This window comes from Oncorhynchus kisutch, linkage group LG20, assembly GCF_002021735.2.
Source record: "Oncorhynchus kisutch isolate 150728-3 linkage group LG20, Okis_V2, whole genome shotgun sequence".
In the NCBI taxonomy this organism is placed as follows: Eukaryota; Metazoa; Chordata; class Actinopteri; order Salmoniformes; family Salmonidae; genus Oncorhynchus; species Oncorhynchus kisutch.
In genome coordinates this window covers 15,889,447-15,910,271 of record NC_034193.2, presented here as the reverse complement: position 1 = coordinate 15,910,271, position 20,825 = coordinate 15,889,447, and the positions used below count along the sequence as shown (strand labels likewise).

Below are 20,825 nucleotides of genomic sequence, written 5' to 3'. Positions count from 1 at the left end.
TAGAGGACGATGGGTTAAGGGGGAAGAGTGGTGAGAGTAGTAGAGATATCCCAGTGTAGAGGGATAGGCCAAAAAGTTATATAAGTTTCAGTAAGATTGGATTTTTAGCATTTATAGCAATGGTTATCAACTGTACTGCAGGGATGGAACGAAAGTCCCAGAAAATTGAGGTTGTGGTGGAAGCTGCAGAGAGGCATTTGGGTGTGGGAGACTTGACATCAGAAGAGTTACAGGGTGTGTTAAGTGGTGATGCCCCATCCTTTCAGGATGATGGCATGAGGTAGGAATACATACATTTAATTAGTGGAGTAGTGTTCATTTGTTTTGTTAATTTCATTTTATATTCATTTTAAGTGTAGTGTTAGATGTTAGATGTCTTTTCAAGCAAAGTATAAGGGAGTTGTACTCCAGTCTTGTAGGTGGCGGTAATGCAACAAATTGGATGCTAACCTCCGTTAAACCTCATAGAAGAAGAATAAGGAAGGCTGCGAAGGCGTCGGTTTGTTAACTCGATTTAATGGCTTGTCAGTGGAAAATAAAAGTGGAAAATATGCGTACTGTCTTAATAAAACACTATTTTCCACCACCGTGCTAGGGGGGCTAATGCTACTTCCTGATGGTGGGGGGTAAACAACAGGGGGTAAACAACAGACTCATGCGGTGTGCAACATCTGTAAATTGTCAGAAAATCCCAAAATGGTGGTGGAAAATTGTGTTCTATTAAGACAGTATGCATATTTCCCCAATTTATTTTCCACCGACAAGCCATCGGATTGAAATTGTGTTAAGGAGGAAATCAGTGCCTTTGCAGCCTGAATGGAGGGCGCTTTTATGTATGAACTGGTCGCCGGGAGCGCATTAATCCCAGATGAATACCAGATGATAGTGAGGATCCATAGTGCACACTAGCAGATGCTCAGGCTAGGGGGGACCAGCTTGGTTGTCTTTAGGGTTGGTTGTCACAGTGCTAATTATTCCCAATCATAAGTGGTGCTGTGTAGAATTTCTAAGCTTTAACATTTGTGAATTATTTGAAAGAACTCATCCACCTAGTCAATTCATGTCAGCATGACAAAACGTTGAGGTAAGGGGAATTTATGTGTTTTGGAGGTGAAAGTAAAAATGGTTATCAACACATCACGCCAGGGTAAGCCTACAGAAACACAGCCCTTATTTTAAGTCTTTCATAAATCCCCTATAGGAAAAATGAACGGTGGAAAAACAATTGGAACTATTTCCCTGTTTGACTGCTAGGTTTTATGCGTATTATGACATCTCCACTGTGGGGCTGTATACCACATCAGGAAGAACGCCGCCCTCTAGGGGTCTTGGGCTATGGTCTTCCCTATTTTGAGCACATTCGTCCATATCACCTTATTCAAGATGGTCACCGCCTTTCAACGTTGCATTATGGGGATAAAAATTGTCTGACTCGCATGACGACTGCATGAACTTTACAGAAATGATGTGATCAAAGATCATCAAGTTTTGACTGCAGTCGACTCCAAGTTTCTGCAGTTGCTCTTCACCAACTTCCGCCTGCAGCCTTGCTTGCATTGTCGGAGGCTCTATTGTTAATCAGTTGTTAGGGAGTTTTTGTTTGACCCAATCGAATGTACACAAAGACATGACTGAAACAGGAACCTACGTAATTCATACAGTTAAAAGCCTATATACAAATGAATGTAATATTTGAGTCTCTCTCCCAGGAGTTGATTGTACAATGAACACACATATGATTTCAGTTCATGAGTGTGTGATATGCAGGTTAGAGACATTTTTAATTAGACATTATAAAGAACAGCTTGTAAGAACAATGGCAATATTGCCATGTTGACCAAAGCCTTGCTGTTGGAAAACGACATTAGTGTCCAACTTTCGCCTGTCGCAGATGCACCTCCCCCTACTTTCATCTACAGCCGTTTTCTTTCACCTTACCACTCAAACAATCCCAGTGCCTTTCATTTTACACTGAGCAAAAATACAAACGCAACATGTAAACGTGAGCTGAAATAAAAGATTCCAGACATTTTTAATTTGCACAAAAATATATTTTCTGTCAAATTTTGTGCACAAATGTACATTTACATCCCTGTTTGTGAGCTTTTGTCCTTTGCCAAGAGAATCCATCCACCTGACAGGTGTGACATATCAAGAAGCTGAATAAACAGCATGATCATTACATAGGTGCATCTTGTGCTGGGGCCAATAAAAGGCACTCGAAAATTAGCAGTTTTGTCACACAACACAATGCCACAGATTTATAAAGCCATTTTTACATCAGCCGATGTCACAAAGTGCTATACAGAAACCCAGCCTAAAACCCCAAACAGCAAGCAATGCAGATGTAGAAGCACACTGTCATTTCGTTCTGTGAGCTTGTGTGGCCTACCACTTCGCGGCTGAGCTGTTGTTGCTCCTAGACGTTTACACTTTACAATAACAGCACTTACAGATATCTCAACACCAGAGCTGTTGTCAGAGAATTGAATGTTAATTTCTCTACCATGTTGTATTAGAGAATTTGGCAGTATGTCCAAACCAGCCTCACAACTGCAGACCACATGTATGGCGTTGTGTGGGTGAGCAGTTTGCGGATGTCAACATTTTGAACAGAGTGCCCCATGATGGTGGTGGGGTTATGGTATGGGCAGGCATTAGCTATGGACAATGAACACAATTGCATTTTGTCGGTGGCAATTTGAATGCACAAAAATACCATGATGAGATTCTGAGGCCCATAGTGAGGCCATTTTTTTTAAGGTATCTGTGACCAACTGAGGTATATCTGTTTATTTTTTTACATTTTTTATTTCACCTTTACTTAACCAGGTAGGCTAGTTGAGAACAAGTTCTCATTTACAACTGCAACCTGGCCAAGATAAAGCATAGCAGTGTGAACAGACAGCAACACAGAGTTACACATGGAGTAAACAATAGGTCAATAACACAGATTTGTATTTATTTTTAAAGAGTCTATATACATTGTGTGCAAAAGGCATGAGGAGGTAGGCGAATAATTACAATTTAGCAGATTAACACTAAATAAATAAAAACAGTATGGGGATGAGGTAGGTAAATTGGGTGGGCTATTTACCGATGGACTATGTACAGCTGCAGCGATCTGTTAGCTGCTCAGATAGCAGATGTTTAAAGTTGGTGAGGGAGATAAAAGCCTCCAACTTCAACGATTTTCGCAATTCATTCCAGTCACAGGCAGCAGAGAACTGGAAGGAAAGGTGGCCAAAGGAGGTGTTGGCTTTAGGGATGATCAGTGAGATACACCTGCTGGAGCGCGTGCTATGGGTGGGTGTTGCCATCGTGACCAGTGAACTGAGATAAGGCGGAGCTTTACCTAGCATGGACTTGTAGATAACCTGGAGCCAGTGGGTCTGGCGACGAATATGTAGCGATGGCCAGCCGACTAAAGCATACAGGTCGCAGTGATGGGTGGTATAAGGTGCTTTAGTAAGAAAGCGGATGGCACTGTGATAAACTGCATCCAGACTGTATTCCCAGTCATGTGAAATCCATAGATTTGGGCCTAATTTATTTATTTCAATTTACTGATTTCCTCTAATGAACTTTAACTCGGTAGAATCAATGAAATTGTTGCATGTTGAGTTTGGGCCAATTTTGGCAATTGATAGGGTCTTCAACTTTTGTTTTTCTTGGCTAATTGTTCCTTTGGGATATTGGCCAGCACCTAGTCAAATGTACAATATAAAAGCAATTTTATTGATTGATTTATTATTCATTTAAGCACACAATTTGCCTTCAGTTTGCACATTTATTTACATTCCAGCAGCTTCAACCACTGAATGAGCGATATATGAACGGCTTCGACACCCCCCAAAGAGGACGCCTCTCACCAACAGTCCAATGAAATGCGAAGGTGTTTGGTCTTGTCGGCTTTTGAACCAATCACAACGAAGAATACTGCTTCGCAGCGCTAGTTCACTGTCACATCCAAATATGTAGCTTCCTGATTGGACCACAGTGTACTAGCGGCTAGGTGACAGTGGGGTTGGAAGCGAAAGGGAGGGGGAACCCGAATGCAAGCCATCGGTGTAACACAAGAGGAGACAATTGAGTTTGAGTTAGCTTCAAAAAGGGAATATATCAGACGTAAAACCAACATTATCAAAATAACTTTGTTACACAAAAAACACAGGACTTTGTGTAGTTGTTGACTGTCCTCTAGCTTTCATTACTACAGGCAATTTAGCCTTGTTTATATTGTAAAGGAGGCCCAATCTGCTGCGGGAAGCGGACGCCTTCGGAGTGTTGTTGAGTGGTTCGGTCTTTTCGCGCACCTAGTAAGTGAGGCTGTTGTATGGTTGTATTCACTTACGTTTTATGAAATATACAGGGATTTTCAAACTACTTTAAACCTTCAAATCAATGTGAAAAGTGGATGTTCGTCAATCATGTTTCGTCTGTTGATACTAACCTGATAGCTAACTAGCCAAGTAGCTATTTCGTTACTATACTTAGCTAGCTAAATTGTTTTTTTTCCTCACTTTCTAGCCACAACGATAATGTGATGACTAAATTATTATTATATTAATGAACAACGCACAGGACGTTTAACTTTTTGCAGATGGCGTTATTTAGCTAACGGTAGCTAGCCAGCGCACTATCACACGACGTTAATGGCTAAGTTGGTTAACTAGCTAACGTCGCAACTAGCTAGCTCGCCATATGGGTCTGTTTTGGTATCAAAACTAAATTAATACTACAACTCCCTAGGTCAATATCATGATATTATCGAGGCTAGTTAGATAACGTTAACTTGGCTTCTATGTACTGCTGCTAGACACCCTATATTTTCTTCAATAACGTTAGCTGATTGATTTAGCTAGCTAACTGTATAGTGGCTAAGCTAATTGTGGTGTATTGTTGCTAACGTTAGCTAGTTGTACACACATTGCGTTAGCCACATCCAGAGCAGTTGATGCTGCATTAAAGTGCTAATCGGAACGAGGAAACTGCGACTTGTTAACTGGTTGTAGTCATACACGTGCTGCGTTCAACGATTCAGAAAGTCGGACATTTCCGAGTTTTCTAGTTCCGGTTAGTATGCTAACGCGGCAGTAGTCTGTTTACTCAAGCTGATAATAAAGATCCCACTAACGCAAGGGTTCCCTAACCTTTACTGCACAACTACATATTTAAACTAAAAAATGCAGCATGCCTCACTTGGAAACATTTGATTCCCTAGTTAAAGCTGTGTGTTATTATTCACACAATTGTTGGTCCCGCAGGCTGTCTCAACACAAGGACATGAAGTGTAAGGGGTCCTTAGTTGACACAAAGGTTGTATTCTATGCCCATTTGAAGATGAATGAGACAATTGGAAGCTGGGGATGATTAGGTGGACAGATTGGGAATTTAGCCAGGACACTGGTGTTAACACCCCTACTCTTACCATAAGTGCCATGGGCACTTTAGTGACCACAGGCAGGACACCTGTTTAACGTCCCGTCTGAAAGAGGACACCCTACACAGGGCAATGTCCCCAATCACTGCCTTGGAGCACGAGGATATTTGTTTTAGACAAGAGGAAAGAGTGCTCCCTTCTAGCCCTCCATTACAGTAAAAGTACATTTCAACCACAATATTGTTATTGCGTTGATGAGAAATGGCCTATGATGACGGCAACTAATGCATTTTATATTTTGTGTCCGTCCCAGAGAATATGAAACAGATGCCACAATGACATCGAGATTTGGTAAAACCTACAGCCGTAAGGGCGGCGATGGATCATCATCATCCAAGTTTGATGAGGTCCTGTCCAACAAGAGAGCAACGCTCAGCACCAAATGGGGCGAGACGACATACAAGGCCAAGGTGAGCTCCAAGCGCCCGGGCCATTGGAGTGAGGTGGCAGAGCAGCCCAAGAGGCCCAAACTCTCAGATGAGATCTCTGAGGACCCCTTTGGCTTTGACAGCGATGATGAGTCCAAGACGGTCACCTCTCGCTTCCCACACGCCAAGGCCTCCCCAGCCAAGCCGGCATCAGCAGAGCCGCCTCAGGCAGGGAGGCCAGGCTTTTGCCTGGAGTCCAGGAGCAGCCAGCAGAGCAGCCTTGTTCCCAGTAAAGCTACCTCTAGCATGGGTAGTGACAGAAGCCAATTGAGGGTCACAGAGGACACAGCCAGGTTCTTCAACACCACCACCACAACAGGTAGGAGGAGCCTCGTGTTGCAAAGTAGGACTACTAATCCAATGTAGAATCAAATCTTGGGCCAGAAGACCTTTGCTTCCAGGGGGTGTAAGCGATAAATTGCTTGCGATGTGGCGGATCCATTTGTTAAGATCAAATGTTGTGTGCCGTGTCAGCCAACTTCGGTTATAATTATTGAAACGGTTATTTCCTGTCATTGATTTCAAGCACATTTATTTTTAAGGTAGTTATAGGACTGAGTACCAAATATTTTGATGGTCTTTAGTGATCCAATATTAGTAATCCAATATAGTAAAATATTTGTAAAGAATAAATTAGTTGTGCTAGTGAGTCTACAAAAGGAAAATGCTAAATTAAGTTAGGATGCACTTGCAATTCGTCTTGTTAATTTCGGACCATATGAAGTCATCCAGCCATTTGATTTAGACAGCAGATTGGTAGCTGACCTTAGGATTCAGACAAGTACTCATTTAAATTGAACAGCAATTTAACTCTTTACAATCATCGTTGTAAGCTTTTGACTTTGGGAAAACTTTGATAGCCCAAATCTTGGAACAGAAAAACATCTAATCTGGCAGTGTGTTTTTGGAGCAGGCTTCAACAGGCTGCCAGGAGTGAGTTTAGCTTACCCTCTGGACTGGAATAATGGGCACCAACTGTCAGCCTAGCAGGTGGCTCTTGTGGATTACACCCAAAGCACTCGCTGGGGAGAAGCAAACCCATCAAAATTTACAGTCTGCATTATGTTGATGCTCTTCTCTAATACGAAACCGGTCCACTTGACGGGTACAGCCTCGTTTTAGGAGGCCATCTCCTCTATGGCAGGTGGTTCTGATTGTATTCCGCATTGCTAAGCAGACACGCTGAATGTTATTTACTGCCAGAGGCAGCAACTTATTGCTCTAGTTACGGTCCCGTTTCAATGCAATGCTGCCTGCTGTTGTGTGCCCTTGTCCACTGCAAAAACACTATCACATCATTTGTCACTCCTCCATATGGCTGTATGCCCTCTGTGACTCTGTCATTCAAATCAGTGGCCCTGGAAGTTGTCTAGGCTTTGAGTCACTTAGAGAATGGGCTTGTTTGACACATTTCTGTAGGCATTGAAGTTGCAGGCTCAGGTATGGAACAATAGCCACAAGCATATCCTTTGTCATGCAAGTTAGCGCTAGTCACATGATGAGTAAAAGTTCTGTCAGTCTGAAAACTGAACTGAAAGTATTACTCATTGGCACATTTAGCAACAGCACTGCCACATTCCTACACAAACCCAGGATATCCTCCAAGGCCCAGTGTTCACTTGTCCACCCATAGAAACTCTCTACTTGTTTGTCTTGCGGAGAAATCAATATGAGCAGAGGGGTTAAAGGAAACTTTTCACAGCTGGGACTTGCGGTCAGACTGATGTTAATACTTATTGAACCTCGTTTAAGGATTCATCAAGCAAAGCATTCCGGCCCTTTTTTTACGTGGCTAATTATTGAAAAGCTTAGTTGGATCTAGAAAACTTTTTAACTCCGAGGTGCTCAGTCTTTCGCGACAATGGCGTGATTGTCTTTGCATTCAGAGTGTGTCCAGACAGCGATCCCTCAAGTACCAACTGCATAATAAACCAGGCCTGTTACGGCTCTGATTGAAATCTAATCAGGCATTTTCACAGTCCGATTATTTTTTTTTGTGCAAAAGATTCTAAAAATAAAACATTCCCATTAAAAAAATATTTAGAAGGGTAATTCAAAACAACCTGTTCATCAAATGTCTTGGCATGCTCAGCAAAAACCACACCACCCTGAATTAATGACAAAACCCAAGTTATTTTGAAGTAAAATGTAGATGTAGGATGTCTACTTACTATCTTTCTTGTGATAGGATATTTCTCATTGATATGCCAAGCTCAGTTAAAGGGGTACTTGGGATTTTGGCAATGCCATTTATCTACTTCCCCAGAGTCAGATTAACTCGTGGATAATTGCGCTAGGACTAAGAAGTTGCTAACTAGCGCAATTGCTAACTAGCATTAGCGCAATGGCTGGAATTAATTGTATTAACACTAGTTAGCATTGGCTCGTGAAACTACCTCTAACTTTCTTCATATTGGACACTGTGGTATCCACATTTTCATCTGAATCTGGGGAAGTAGATATATGGCCTCATTGCCAAAGTATCTCTTTTGTTAGACAGCTTTTCAATTTTGTTTGCGTGTGGTGCACATATGTAATGTCGTACGCAATTTTTGAGGACTACCTTTGCCTCGTGGGTGCTACTTTCAGAACTACTGGCTAAAAAGTATACAGAAGTGCAGGAGAATGAATCTCTTCAATTCCCTTGGTTGAAGAACTTTGAATTCTATGGACATTTTGGACTGAGGTGTCAGCTCTTGTCAGTGATGAACCGTCTATCTTCTGTGACTGATTTTGGGATTCCGAGCCTTGGAAGGATTAGTTTGGAACTTGTCAAAAATGATCCTAGGGAGGAGACTAAGGCAAGGATCATCAGCCAGATTCAGCCGCGGGCCGCCAGTTGGGGAACCTAGTCCTAAGGTATATTCTGTGCACTATTACCCTAGTCATATAGCCTAGCGAGCCTAAACATTCCTTAGGGAGGGGTATATACCAGAATCTGAATGCAAGTGGTATGTAGCAACCTATTGGAACTCAACTGCCAGTATAGTTGTTTAGCAAGCTATTATTGTCCCACCCAGTAGGTTTTAAAATGCACGTAAATAATTACAAGAGCCAGTGTAGTCCATGTCCACACTGTCATCACGTGTAGGCTAACCCAGTCTCCTGATGTTGTGGTGACTTAGACCAACAGAGTTGGAGACATTTTCTGACTCAGCATTTTTTCAGCGCCAAAAGCTTTACCGGGGTGTGCTGGTCCTCTCACAGCCCTAGCACTTAGTTAACACTCTCTCATACATGGTTGAAACCACCTTCCAATGTAATAATGGCACCCATGTCGAAGTGTGGCAGGCGTCAAGATGGCTTGAATTTATCTGCTGTATGCTACAACCGTCAGAGACATTAACTGCTTAATGCTTGAAACAGCAATATGTAACTTTTGGGCAACTTGACCAAATTCACATAAAAAAAATGTGAGTTTTCGATCGGTCATTCTCATTGGTAGCAAGTTTAAAAAGCAGTAGATCTGTTCTACAGTGCATTAGGAAAGTATTCTCATTTTGTTACAGCCGTATTCTCAAATGGATGAAATAATTTTCTTATCAATCTACACACAATAACCCATAATGATTACGCAAAAACAGGTTTTTAGACCTTTTTCTGAATGTATAAAAAAAACATACCTTATTTACATAACTATTCAGAGACTCGTAATTGAGCTCAGTTGCATCCTGTTTCCATTGATCATCCTTGATGTTTCTACAACTTGATTGAAGTTCACCTGTGGTAAATTCAATAGATTGGACATGCTTTGGAAAGGCACGCCTGGTTATATAAGGTCCCACAGTTGACAGTGCATGTCAGAGCAAAAACCAAGTCATGAGGTCGAAGGAATTGTGTGTAGAGCTCCGAGACAGGATTGTGTCAAGGCACTGATCTGAGGAGGGTACCAAAACCTTTCTGCAGCATTGAAGGTCCCCAAATACACAGTGGCCTCCATTTTTTAAATGGAAGAAGTTTTGAACCACCAAGACTTTACCTTAAGCTGGCTGCCTGGCCAAACTGAGCAATCGGTGGAGAAGGGAAGGGCCTTGGTCGGGGAGGTGACCAAGAACCCGATGGTCACTCTGACAGAGCTCCAGAGTTTCTCTGTGGAGATGCAAGGACCTTCCAGAAGGACAACCATCTGTGCAGCATTCCACCAACCAGGCCTTTATGGTAGAGTGGCCAGACAGAAGCCACTCCTTAGTAAAAGGCACATGACAGCCCTGCTTGGAGTTTGCCAAAAGGCACCCACATCCAATAAAATCACATTCTATTGGTCACATGCACATGGTTAGCAGATGTTATTGTGAGTTTAGCAAAATGCTTGTGCTTCTAGTTCCGACAGTGTAGTAATATTTAACTTCTTGCGTCGAGCAATCCCGTATCCGGGAGCGTAATCATAGCCTCAAGCTCATTACCATAACGCAACGTTAACTATTCATGAAAATCGCAAATGAAATGAAAGAAATATATTCACTCACAAGCTTAGCCTTTTGTTAACAACACTGTCATCCCAGATTTTCAAAATATGCTTTTCAACCATAGCTACACAAGCATTTGTGTAAGAGTATTGATAGCTAGCATAGCATTAAGCCTAGCATTCAGCAGGCAACGTTTTCACAAAAACAAGAAAAGCATTCAAATAAAATCATTTACCTTTGAAGAACTTCGGATGTTTTCAATGAGGAGACTCTGTTAGATAGCAAATGTTCAGTTTTTCCAAAAAGATTATTTGTGTAGGAGAAATCGCTCCGTTTTGTTCATCACGTTTGGCTAAGAAAAAAACGAAAATTCAGTCATTACAATGCCAAACTTTTTTCCAAATTAACTCCATAATATCGACAAACATGGCAAATGTTGTTTAGAATCAACCCTCAAGGTGTTTTTCACATATCTATTCGTGGCAGTTGGGTTTCTCCTCTGAAGCAAATGGAAAAATGCACGCAGCTGGAGATTACGCAATAATTTCGACGGAGGACACCAAGCGGGCACCTGGTAAATGTAGTCTCTTATGGTCAATCTTCCAATGATATGCCTACAAATACGTCACAATGCTGCAGACACCTTGGGGAAACGACAGAAAGTGTAGGCTCATTCCTGGCGCATTCACAGCCATATAAGGAGACATTGGAACACAGAGCTTTCAAAATCTGGGGCATTTCCTGTTTGAAATTTCATCTTGTTTTCGCCTGTAGCATCAGTTCTGTGGCACTCACAGATAATACGTCGAGTGTTTTCTTTCCAAAGCTGTCAATTATATGCATAGTCGAGCATCTTTTCGTGACAAAATATCTTGTTTAAATCGGGAACGTTTTTTTATCCAAAAATTAAAAGAGCGCCTCCTATATCGAAGAAGTTAACAAGTAATCTAACAATTCCACAACAACTACCTAATACACACAAATCTAAGTAAAGGGGTGGAGTAAGTATGTGTACATATATAAATTCCCAATCTGGCCCTCAAACCATCAGTCACCTAATAATCCCCAGTTTACAGTTGGCTCATTCATCCCCCTCCTCTCCCCTGTAACTATTCCCCAGGTCGTTGCTGCAAATGAGAACGTATTCTCAGTCAACTTACCTGGTAAAATAACGGATAAATAAAAATATGTAAATAAATGGATGAGCGATGACCGAGCAACATAGGCAAGATGTATTAGATGGTACAAAGTACAATATATACATATGAGTAATGTAGGATATGTAAACATTATTAAAGTGGCATTATGAAAGTGACAAGTGATCCATTTTTTAAAGTGGCCAATGATTTCAAGTCTGTATGAAGACAGCAGCCGCTCTGTGTTAGTGGCTGTGTAACAGTCAGATGGCCTTGAGATAGACGCTGTTTTTCAGTCTCCGTGTCCCAACTTTGATGCACATGTACAGACTTCTCCTTCTGGTGGGGTGAACAGATGGTGGCTTGGGTGGTTATTTTCCCTGATGATCTTTTTGGCCTTCCTGTGACATCGGGTGCTGTCGGTGTCATGGAGGGCAGGTAGTTTTCCCCAAATGATGCTTTGTGCACACCGCACCACACTCTGGAGAGCTTTGCGGTTGTGGGCGGTGCAGTTGCCGTACAAGGCGGTGATACAGATCAACAGGATGCTCTCAGTTGTGCATCTGTAGAAGTTTGTGAGGGTTTTAGGTGACAAGCCAAATTTCTTCAGCCTCCTGAGGTTGAAGAGGTGATGTTGCGCCTTCACCACACTACCTGTGTGGGTGGACCATTTCAGTTTGTCCGTGATGTGTACACCAAGGAACTTAACTTTCCACCTTCTCCTGTGCTGTCGATGTGGATAGGGGGGTGCTGCCTCTGCGGTTTCCTGAAGTCTAAGATCATCTAATTTGTTTTGTTGATGTTGAGTGAGAGGTTGTTTTCCTGACATCACACTCCGAGTGCCCTCACCTCCTCCCTGTAGTCTGTCTCGTTGTTGATAATCAAGCCCACTACTGTTGTCGTCTGCAAACATGATGATTGAGTTGGAGGCGTTCATGACCACACAGTCATGGGTGAACAGGGAGTACTTGTCGGGCCCCAGTATTGAGGATCGGCGAAGTGGAGATGTTGTTTTCTGCCTTCACCACCTGGGGGTGGCCCATCAGGAAGTCCAGGACCCAATTGCGCAGGGCGGGGTTGAGACCCAGGGCCTCAAGCTTAGTGATGAGCTTGGATGGTACTATGACGTTGATTGCTGAGCTGTTGTCAATGAACAGTATTATTAGATAGGTATTCCTCTTGTCCAGATGAGATAGGGCAGTGTGATGGTGATTGCATCATCTGTGGACCTATTGGGGCGATATGCAAATTGACGTGGGTCTAGGGTGGCAGGTAAGGTGGAGGTGATATGATCCTTAGTCTCACAAAACACTTCGTGACATAAGTGGGTGCTACGGGGCGATGGTCATTTAGTTCAGTTACCTTTGCCTTCATGGGTACAGGAACAATGGTGGCCATCTTGAAGCATGTGGGGACAGCAGACTGGGATAGCGATGCTCCCCATCCAACCTGACAGAGCTTTAGAGGATCTGACGAAAAGAATGGGTGAAATTCCCGCTTGTAGCGTCGTACCCAAGACTCGGCTGTAATCGCTGCCACATGTGCTTCAACAAATTACAGAGGGTCAACAAAGGGTCCAAAATGTGGAAAAAGTCTAGGGGTCTGAATACTTTCTGAATGCACTGTATGTGTGCTATTTTTATTCTTCTCTTATGTTTAGTTTTTGCTTCATTTACTTTCGTTTTTGTACGGCACCTTCAAACATCTGAATTATATTTATTTTTAAATAATACAAATATATATTTCACAGCGTTTTAGATGGTACAATGGTTCTAAACACTTGTTTTGTGTCACAAACTGAAATTAGTCTTATTATTAGAATTTTAGTAACCAGGAAATGCCGGAGCGATTTCGGCATATTGCACTTTTAAAATGTGGTGCTAATACACTGTGTTAATAGATTGCCTTTCCCCCCCAGCCAAGCCAAGCCAACCCTGCTGGTCCAGCGAGGGTGCTACTGTGGAAAAACACAGCTATTCATGGTACTGCAACGCCTCGGAAAGTGACAAGAAGCCTATTGCGCAGACCACCACCCTAAAGAGCGAGGCCAAGGACTCTTACGACAACTGGGACGCAGTGATGGGTCTGAGGCCCACCTCCCCCACCCCAGAGCCCCCCAGAAGCCCCCCTTCGTCAATGTGGAGTGGTGAGTGGGGCTATGGTCTCAGTCTGGCCAGGCAGGACAAGACCTCCACAGAGCCCACTCCCAGTGACGTTGTGGGCCTGGGGGACTTCGAGATCCCGATCGAGCCCTCTGAGTCCCAGGACTACTCCCAGTCTCTGCTCAGGGTCAGCACCCACTGCCGGACATACCGCCGGCCCAACAAAGGCAAGCAGGCCGGGGACTCTGACAGTACCAGTAGTACTAGCACCAGTACAGCCTTCAGTAGTGGGCCCGGATCTGGCCCTCTCGAGACCAACAATACAGAGAACAGCAGCAAGCCGGCGGGCCGTGGGCGGACGAGAGATTTCACAGTGCTTCACCCGTCCTGCTTGTCGGTGTTTAACGTCACCATTCAGGACAGGGTCATGGAGGAATACACCCCCGCTGCCGCCGTGGCTGCCCCCCTGACAGACCAGGGAGAGACTGGCCGCCTGAGGAAGAAGACCGAACCAGCACCAGCTAAACCCACCAGGTGACCTACTGCTACCTACCTACTTACCGCTAGACTGGGATAATCACTGTTGTTGTTAGATTGTGATGTTTGGGCTATTTCTGCTCCCTTTGAGTCATAACAATGAGGTATGTTTCTCTCCCCCTGTGGGAATAATCTGCACACTGCAGTATAGGCTATGCTCTCAAATGTGTGTTTGGATTTTTCTATTTTCCTGATAAACATGCATCCTTCAATATCTCGCACCTGCTCAGACATTGGATATGTGTAGGTTGTTCTAACTTCTTTCTCTGCTTCTCTCTACCAGGTTCAGACCCACACAGAGCAAGACCAAGAAAGACACCAAGTTGGACTTCTTTGGCTTTGAGGAAAACGAAGCGGGCCGTGGTGCCACCCAGGAGGAAGCCAGTGCCGACCCTGTGGCATCCGGCAGCTCCAACTACAAGATCAAGTATTTTGGCTTTGACGATATGAGCGGTAGCGACAGCGACGAAGACGAGTGCTCCCAGGCCAAAGAGAGGAGGAAGGCTAAGAGGGCTGCCGCGGCTGCAGCCACAGCTTATGCTGCCTCCGCTGCTGCCATGGAGATGAGGGTGGACAGCCCCCTGTCCACCAGCGAGGAGCTGGACAGTCGGACCAGCAGCCACTCAGGTCAGGCACAGGGCCTCAGGCGAGGCCAGTAGTAACACACACACACACACACACACTCAGACCAGCATCGGTACAGGGCAGACTCAGTCAAGGTCAATTTCAAGAACATTGATTTCTCTACACACACACTTCTAAAGCCTGGTGGACACTACACAACTTTCAAAATCCTAACGTCGCTGAGCTTCTCGCGTTAAACAACCTTCTTTACTGTAGTTGTCTTGCCAACGTAGTGGTGCGCACTAAACGATGTGGCACAGACGGATCACTGCACGATTCTTCACTTGGTTGTGAGGATTCAAGATACCAAGTTGTCTCACAAAAACAAGGATGTGCTTAGATTTAACGTAGCTACTAGCTGTGCAGTAAAGTAGCATAAGCATTCTCAGACATTCACGCTTGCCATACGGAGTTGAAATATCTAGCAAACATTTTGAATTGAATAACATTGCTTGTACATTTCAGAACTGTAAAGATTTTACCCTTTGGCTTTGGTTAAAGGCAAGTACAAACGCATACTTGTACTAGTCATCGCTCCAGCTCGAGTCTACACATTCTGGGTGATGCGAAACAATGTCATCTCACTGGCTTTTTTTGGCGAGCCCTCATTGGCTATTGCTGATCACCGTTCTCAAAACTTGTTGTTGCTCATTTCACACTACAGGAGCATTGCAGATTTTGTGCTGATAAAATCAAATGTTTGAAAATATCGGGACGTCTGGAACTGCTCGAAAACGAGATTGGTATCCCTTGCGTCTCTGAACCGCTCCCATTAAACGAGCATCCCACTTGTCTGGGACAGCTACACTGAACAAAAATATCAACGCACCAAGTGTTGGTCCCATGTTTCATGAGCTGGAATTTAAAAATCCCTGAAAGGTTCCTGTAAGCACAAAAAGCTTTCGCTCTGATTTTGTGCACAAATGTGTTTACATCCCTGTTAGTGAGCATTTCTTATTTGCCAAGATAATCCATTCACCTGACAGGTGTTGCAAAGCAAGAAGCTGATTAAACAGCATGCTCATTACACAGGTGCACCTTGTGCTGGGGACAAGACTACTAAAATGTGCAGTTTTGTCACAACACAATGCCACAGATGTCTCATGTTTTGAGGGAGTGTGCAATTGGCATGCTGACTGCAGGAATGTCCTCCAGAGCTGCTGCCAGATAATTTAATGTTTATTTATTTACCATAAGCCACCTCCAACCTTGTTTTAGATAATTTAGCAGTATGTCCAACCCACCTCACAACCGCACACCATGTTTATAGCGTTATGTGCATCAGCGGTTTGCTGATGTCAACGTGTCCCATGGTGGTGTGGTGTTACGGGCAGGCATAAGCTACAGACAATGAACACAATTGCATTTTATCAATGGCAATTTAAATGCACAAAGATGCCTTGACGAGGTCCTGAGGCCCATTGTCGTATCATTCATCTGCCGCCATCACGTTATGTTCAGCATGATAATGCACAGCCCCATGTTGCTGTACACAATTCCTGGAAGCTGAAGATGTCTCAGTTCCATTTCCTGCATACTCACCAGACATGTCACCCATTGATCATGTTTGGAATGATCTGGATTGACGTGTTCAGCGTGTTCCAGTTCCCTCTAATGTCCAGCACCTTGGCACAGCCATTGAAGAGGGAGTGGGACAACATTCCACAGGCCACAATCAACAGCCTGAATAACTCTATGTGAAGGAGATGTCGCGCTTATGAGGCAAATGGTGGTCACACCAGATAGTGTTTTTCTGATCCACTCCCCTACCTTTAAGGTATTTGTGACCAATCGATCCATATCTGTATTACCAGTTGTGAAATGCAATGATTAGGTCCTAATGAATTTATTTCAATTGACTGATTTCCGTATGAACTCTTAATTTTGTTGCGTTTTAATATTTTGTTCAGTATAAATTGTGGCCAAAATCGTGTAGTGTACACCTTGCTAAAGCTAACATATGGGTTTCTACTAAGCCAACAAGGAATTGTTACCAACGATCATTTAGTGATTTGATTTGGAATTTTAGGGCTGCTGTAAGTATACAAAATTGTCCAAATATTTTGAACCCTTGAATTTGGCTTTACTGCTATTAGCCCATAGATATGCATTGAATAACAGCTTTGTACATGGATAAACGGTCACAAAAAAAGCTAAAGGAAGTTCGTCCCGGAGTGTTTGTTTTATACCTGAGGGAAATACTTCATTTATTTATTTGTTTATTACATGTATTGACCCCTTAGTTTAGTGCCTAAAGCATCTCCATATTTACTTCCATTCATTTTTTAAAACTGATACCTGGCTACCTTTTAGACTTGTCTTCAGAGGCTTGTGGGCATCCTAGAGCAAAACAACCGACATGTTCGTGAGAGACTCACCTTTCCATAGAGGGATTAGTGTGTAGCCCAAACAGTTCGGGCGCTACAGACAGAAGTTGGCAAATCATCTGTACCGAGTGCAGTGGATTGAGACACAGCCCATGTTAAAAAAATAAAACACACGTCTAGCTTAACCTGACGGATTTTGATGCGGATTTTTTTAATGGCGCTAATTAGATTTCCGCGGGGCACCAACATCGACTCTTGAGAGTTAACCCTAATTGCTCATGTAAGTCGCTCTGGATAAGAGCATCTGCTAAATGACTAAAATGTCAATCTACTATACTCAAACGATTTAGGCTAGTAATGTCTTCGTCACAGATCTTATAATTCACGATAGGATTCTGTTTATGTAGTTCTATGGACTTGGTAATGAACTGTGATGTTCCCGTCCTATTCTAACACACCTTTTGGCATGTCCCCTGTAGATGTGATGGACTTCCCAGAGGACAATTCTGCCTCTGTGGGCCTAGAGATGCCCAGGAGACCTCAGGCAAAACAGGTGGAGAAATCCAAGGAGACCAATAGGAAGATCTTCAGTGGCCCCAAAAAGGTAAGAAGTGTTCTATGGCAACTCTCCCTGCACTCAAGTCCAGGATCGTGTTCATCAGGCCACAGCGACACATCTCAGTGAAATGTTTTCCAACGGAAAACAAAAAAGCTATTTTTTATTGGACATGGTCAGGTAGTTCTCTCCCTGTTTCAGTCTGTTTGGTGCCCAATGAACTAGACCCAGAACGTTCATCAGAGAATGAGTAGACTACACTCTGTATGCGCTGCTGAGATGCCAGGCCAAAACATCTTGTTGGATTATTTGTATGTGGATGAATGGAGCGATGAGAGCTGTCACTGAAGGTCTCTGGTCCTAGGTACTAATAGGTGTGAATCGCCCCCACCTATGGGACTCCACTCATTTAGCTGGAGTTGCATACCTAGCAATGGTCATTTATTTTATTTTTTATTCATCCAGAGAACCAGTAATGCCCGTTCTCCAATCTTGCTTAGATGGACATCATCTGTAAGTGCTCCACTATTGATCTTTAAGAGCAAGGCCATGTTTAGAATGGAATGTGAAATCATTTTATGTGTTGAGGTTGTTAAGTACAGGTTATAGGTCATACAATTGTTCATATAGTCATTATTTGTGAAGGCAACTTGCACATTTTAGGTGTATTCTCATAAATCTGTTTTTGCATTCAGGCTACTACAAACCTGTGGAGTGCCACGGTGCCTTCCAAGTCTTTGGAGGTGTTTTCTGCTCAGAGATTCCTCATACATAGCCCTGTAATGTACTCCATGCAAGTAAAATAATAAAAGCGCTGAACTCATTTGAAAAACAATAGCCCTCCAAAAGGACCTGGCTATTCATGAGTCATCAAAAGGCAGCGTTTTCTATTGCGACTGGCCCAACTGCAGGGGTAGTGAAGTGGCACTCTGGCGCATGCAGTTTACATGGACATGTCCTGAATTGCGCACGCTTCCCCATATAGTGCACTATTTTAGAGCAGGGCCCCGTTGTGCACTATGTAGGTAATAGGGTGCCATTTGGGCATAGCCTGTAACTAAAGAACCCTTACAAAAAAACGATTTGAATTGGATGCATAACAATCTATCTTCTTCTCATGCGGTTTGCTTACAAATGACAGAAGAAATGCTGCTGTTTTGCATAATAATCCAACAATTCCCTCTCATTCTGCATAACCAGTTGTGCTTGATGCATTATTTGTGTGTGTACATTTTGGGCCTCTGTATTTGTCTCTTTAAAAATGTATGCCAAACAACAACCAATGATTGTAAAGTTTAACATGCTATGCACAAGGACGATTTATAACAATTTCCACTGAATTTGAAAATAAACACATTTACTTGAAGAACAGTGCAGATGCAAAGTTTGGTAACAGAATGACGGTTTTCTCTGTTTGTGCCTTCATTCTGTTACCAAGCTTTTCATCTGCACTGTGCTTAAAGTAAATGTGTTTTTGTCGAATTTTCGGTGTGCCTTGTGCATGGAGTTGGTTTGACGTACGTTTTAAAGCGAAACATCGGCCTTTCCGCATCATTCTGTTACCGTAGAGTTGCCCGTATGCCAATCTGTTGATGTCGGCTGTCAGATATTCGAGGTTGATTTAATGGCCACCATCATTATCATGTGGTCTCTGACTAATTCATGTCAGTTCTGTATATGGGCACCTAGCACTGCTCCAGTCTGGATGAGTGGATGTGGCTGAACAGCGAGTGTGTTGTGTTTATTGAGTAGCTCTCTGTCAGGCTGGTTAGGGCTCTGTCTGCTGCCTATGGACCTTCCAAGGCTGCCCTTCCCTCCCCTCTGTTCACAGCACACTTCTAGACTCTGAGCCAGGTTGGCTCTCCTACATTAATCATGGATATGATACATCTACCGACTCTCTCATTTTGCCCACACTCTTTTCAACTCTCTTTGTCTGTCCATCTTCCTCATTCTGTCCTCTAGTTAACTTGGCTGTTTTTTTCTCCATCTCCCTGGTGGTTGTCCCCAGGCAGTGATTTGGCCCATATCTCTCCTAAAAGTCTTGCTATTATTGCTTTATAGATTTTTCTAGGATTCCTCTTCCTGTTTTCAATCTGTTATTGTGTCGGGTTCTGCTGAACCAACCTCTCTTCCTGTTTGTGTGCCTGTTGCCTAAGGAGAGGCTTATGGCTCCTGCCTTCTCTTGGATTGGCTTTGAGCTCCAATGTTTGTGCACAAGATGGATGTTGGGCATTTTTATACATGCAACAGTTGAACCCGAGCGCTTGTGTGCTCTCATTGCGCCGTGAAAATGATTTCTGCAGGCCAGGCGTCGGTAACAGGATGCATGTTGGTTGGGTGGGTGGTGCTGGCCTGATTAAAACAGCAGCATTGGATTGCAGGAAGACTCAGAACATGTTTAACCTACGTTGAGCGCTATTCTCCTCACGGGGTTTAACGTTGTGGGTGTTAATGATGGTTGGTAGTGACTCATTTCAGACGGTTAAAAGTAATTCAATTAGAATCAGGGTTCTCCCCAAATAATATATATATATTTTTTGTATTTTTAAGGCCTTTTTTGCTCTATATTGCAGGATGTGGCAGTTACGCCGTTCTCTGCATATCACCATGTTAAAATATCCTGCAGAGAACCCTAAGAATGCGCCACAGGTTATTTATAGTGTCAAGCCCAATTCTCTCCTCGGTAGAGATGCACAGGTGTTTAAAGTCCCAGCATTCCCCCACTCCTCATCATAATCATTCTCACTCTGGCTTAATGACTTCAGTGGCTCACCGACAGCATGGCGTAGAAGACTGGGCTGAATACAGTAGAGAACGAGGCAATAATCTCATCAGATACCTTGCTGGTGGTAGTGCACATTCCAAATGTTACCCTATTCCTTTATATATGAAGTACATTAGGGGCCGTGGTCACAAGTATTGCGCTATGTGTGGTGTAGGTTGTCATGTTGGATTCATACATAGTAATGCCCTCTGTCTGTTTCCACACGTTCTGTGATTGTCTTTAACAAAACGAACTGGTTTCCAGGGTTGGGTTGGCTGATGGCTGGCGGGAACATTAAGTGGATTTTTTTGTATTTTCTTTCACAGCTTTGTTTTGGTGTTTTAACGACAGCTTTTAAATCGAAGGCTCATTTGAGTTTTAACGGCATTCGCGTGTGTGTGAGAAGGTGTGGTCATGAGTCATACAAGTATGTTTGCCTGTGGTGTGTTCCACGGTACCGGAATCAGTAAGCCGGGATTCCGATTTTTCACTTCAATGT

General features: G+C 43.3%; 1 protein-coding gene across 1 annotated transcript in view; it reads left to right on the top strand.

The window, feature by feature from the left end:
- The first annotated feature begins 4,017 nt into the window (after nt 1-4,017).
- LOC109865375 (wings apart-like protein homolog) overlaps nt 4,018-20,825 on the top strand; it is a 45,788-nt gene continuing 28,980 nt past the window's right edge. Inside the window, exons 1-5 of the mRNA XM_020453502.2 lie at nt 4,018-4,319; nt 5,697-6,190; nt 13,332-14,049; nt 14,336-14,679; nt 17,483-17,607. Coding sequence (XP_020309091.1) covers nt 5,719-6,190; nt 13,332-14,049; nt 14,336-14,679; nt 17,483-17,607 — 1,659 coding nt within the window. The 5' untranslated portion in view covers nt 4,018-4,319; nt 5,697-5,718. The remainder of the gene's footprint in view (nt 4,320-5,696; nt 6,191-13,331; nt 14,050-14,335; nt 14,680-17,482; nt 17,608-20,825) is intronic.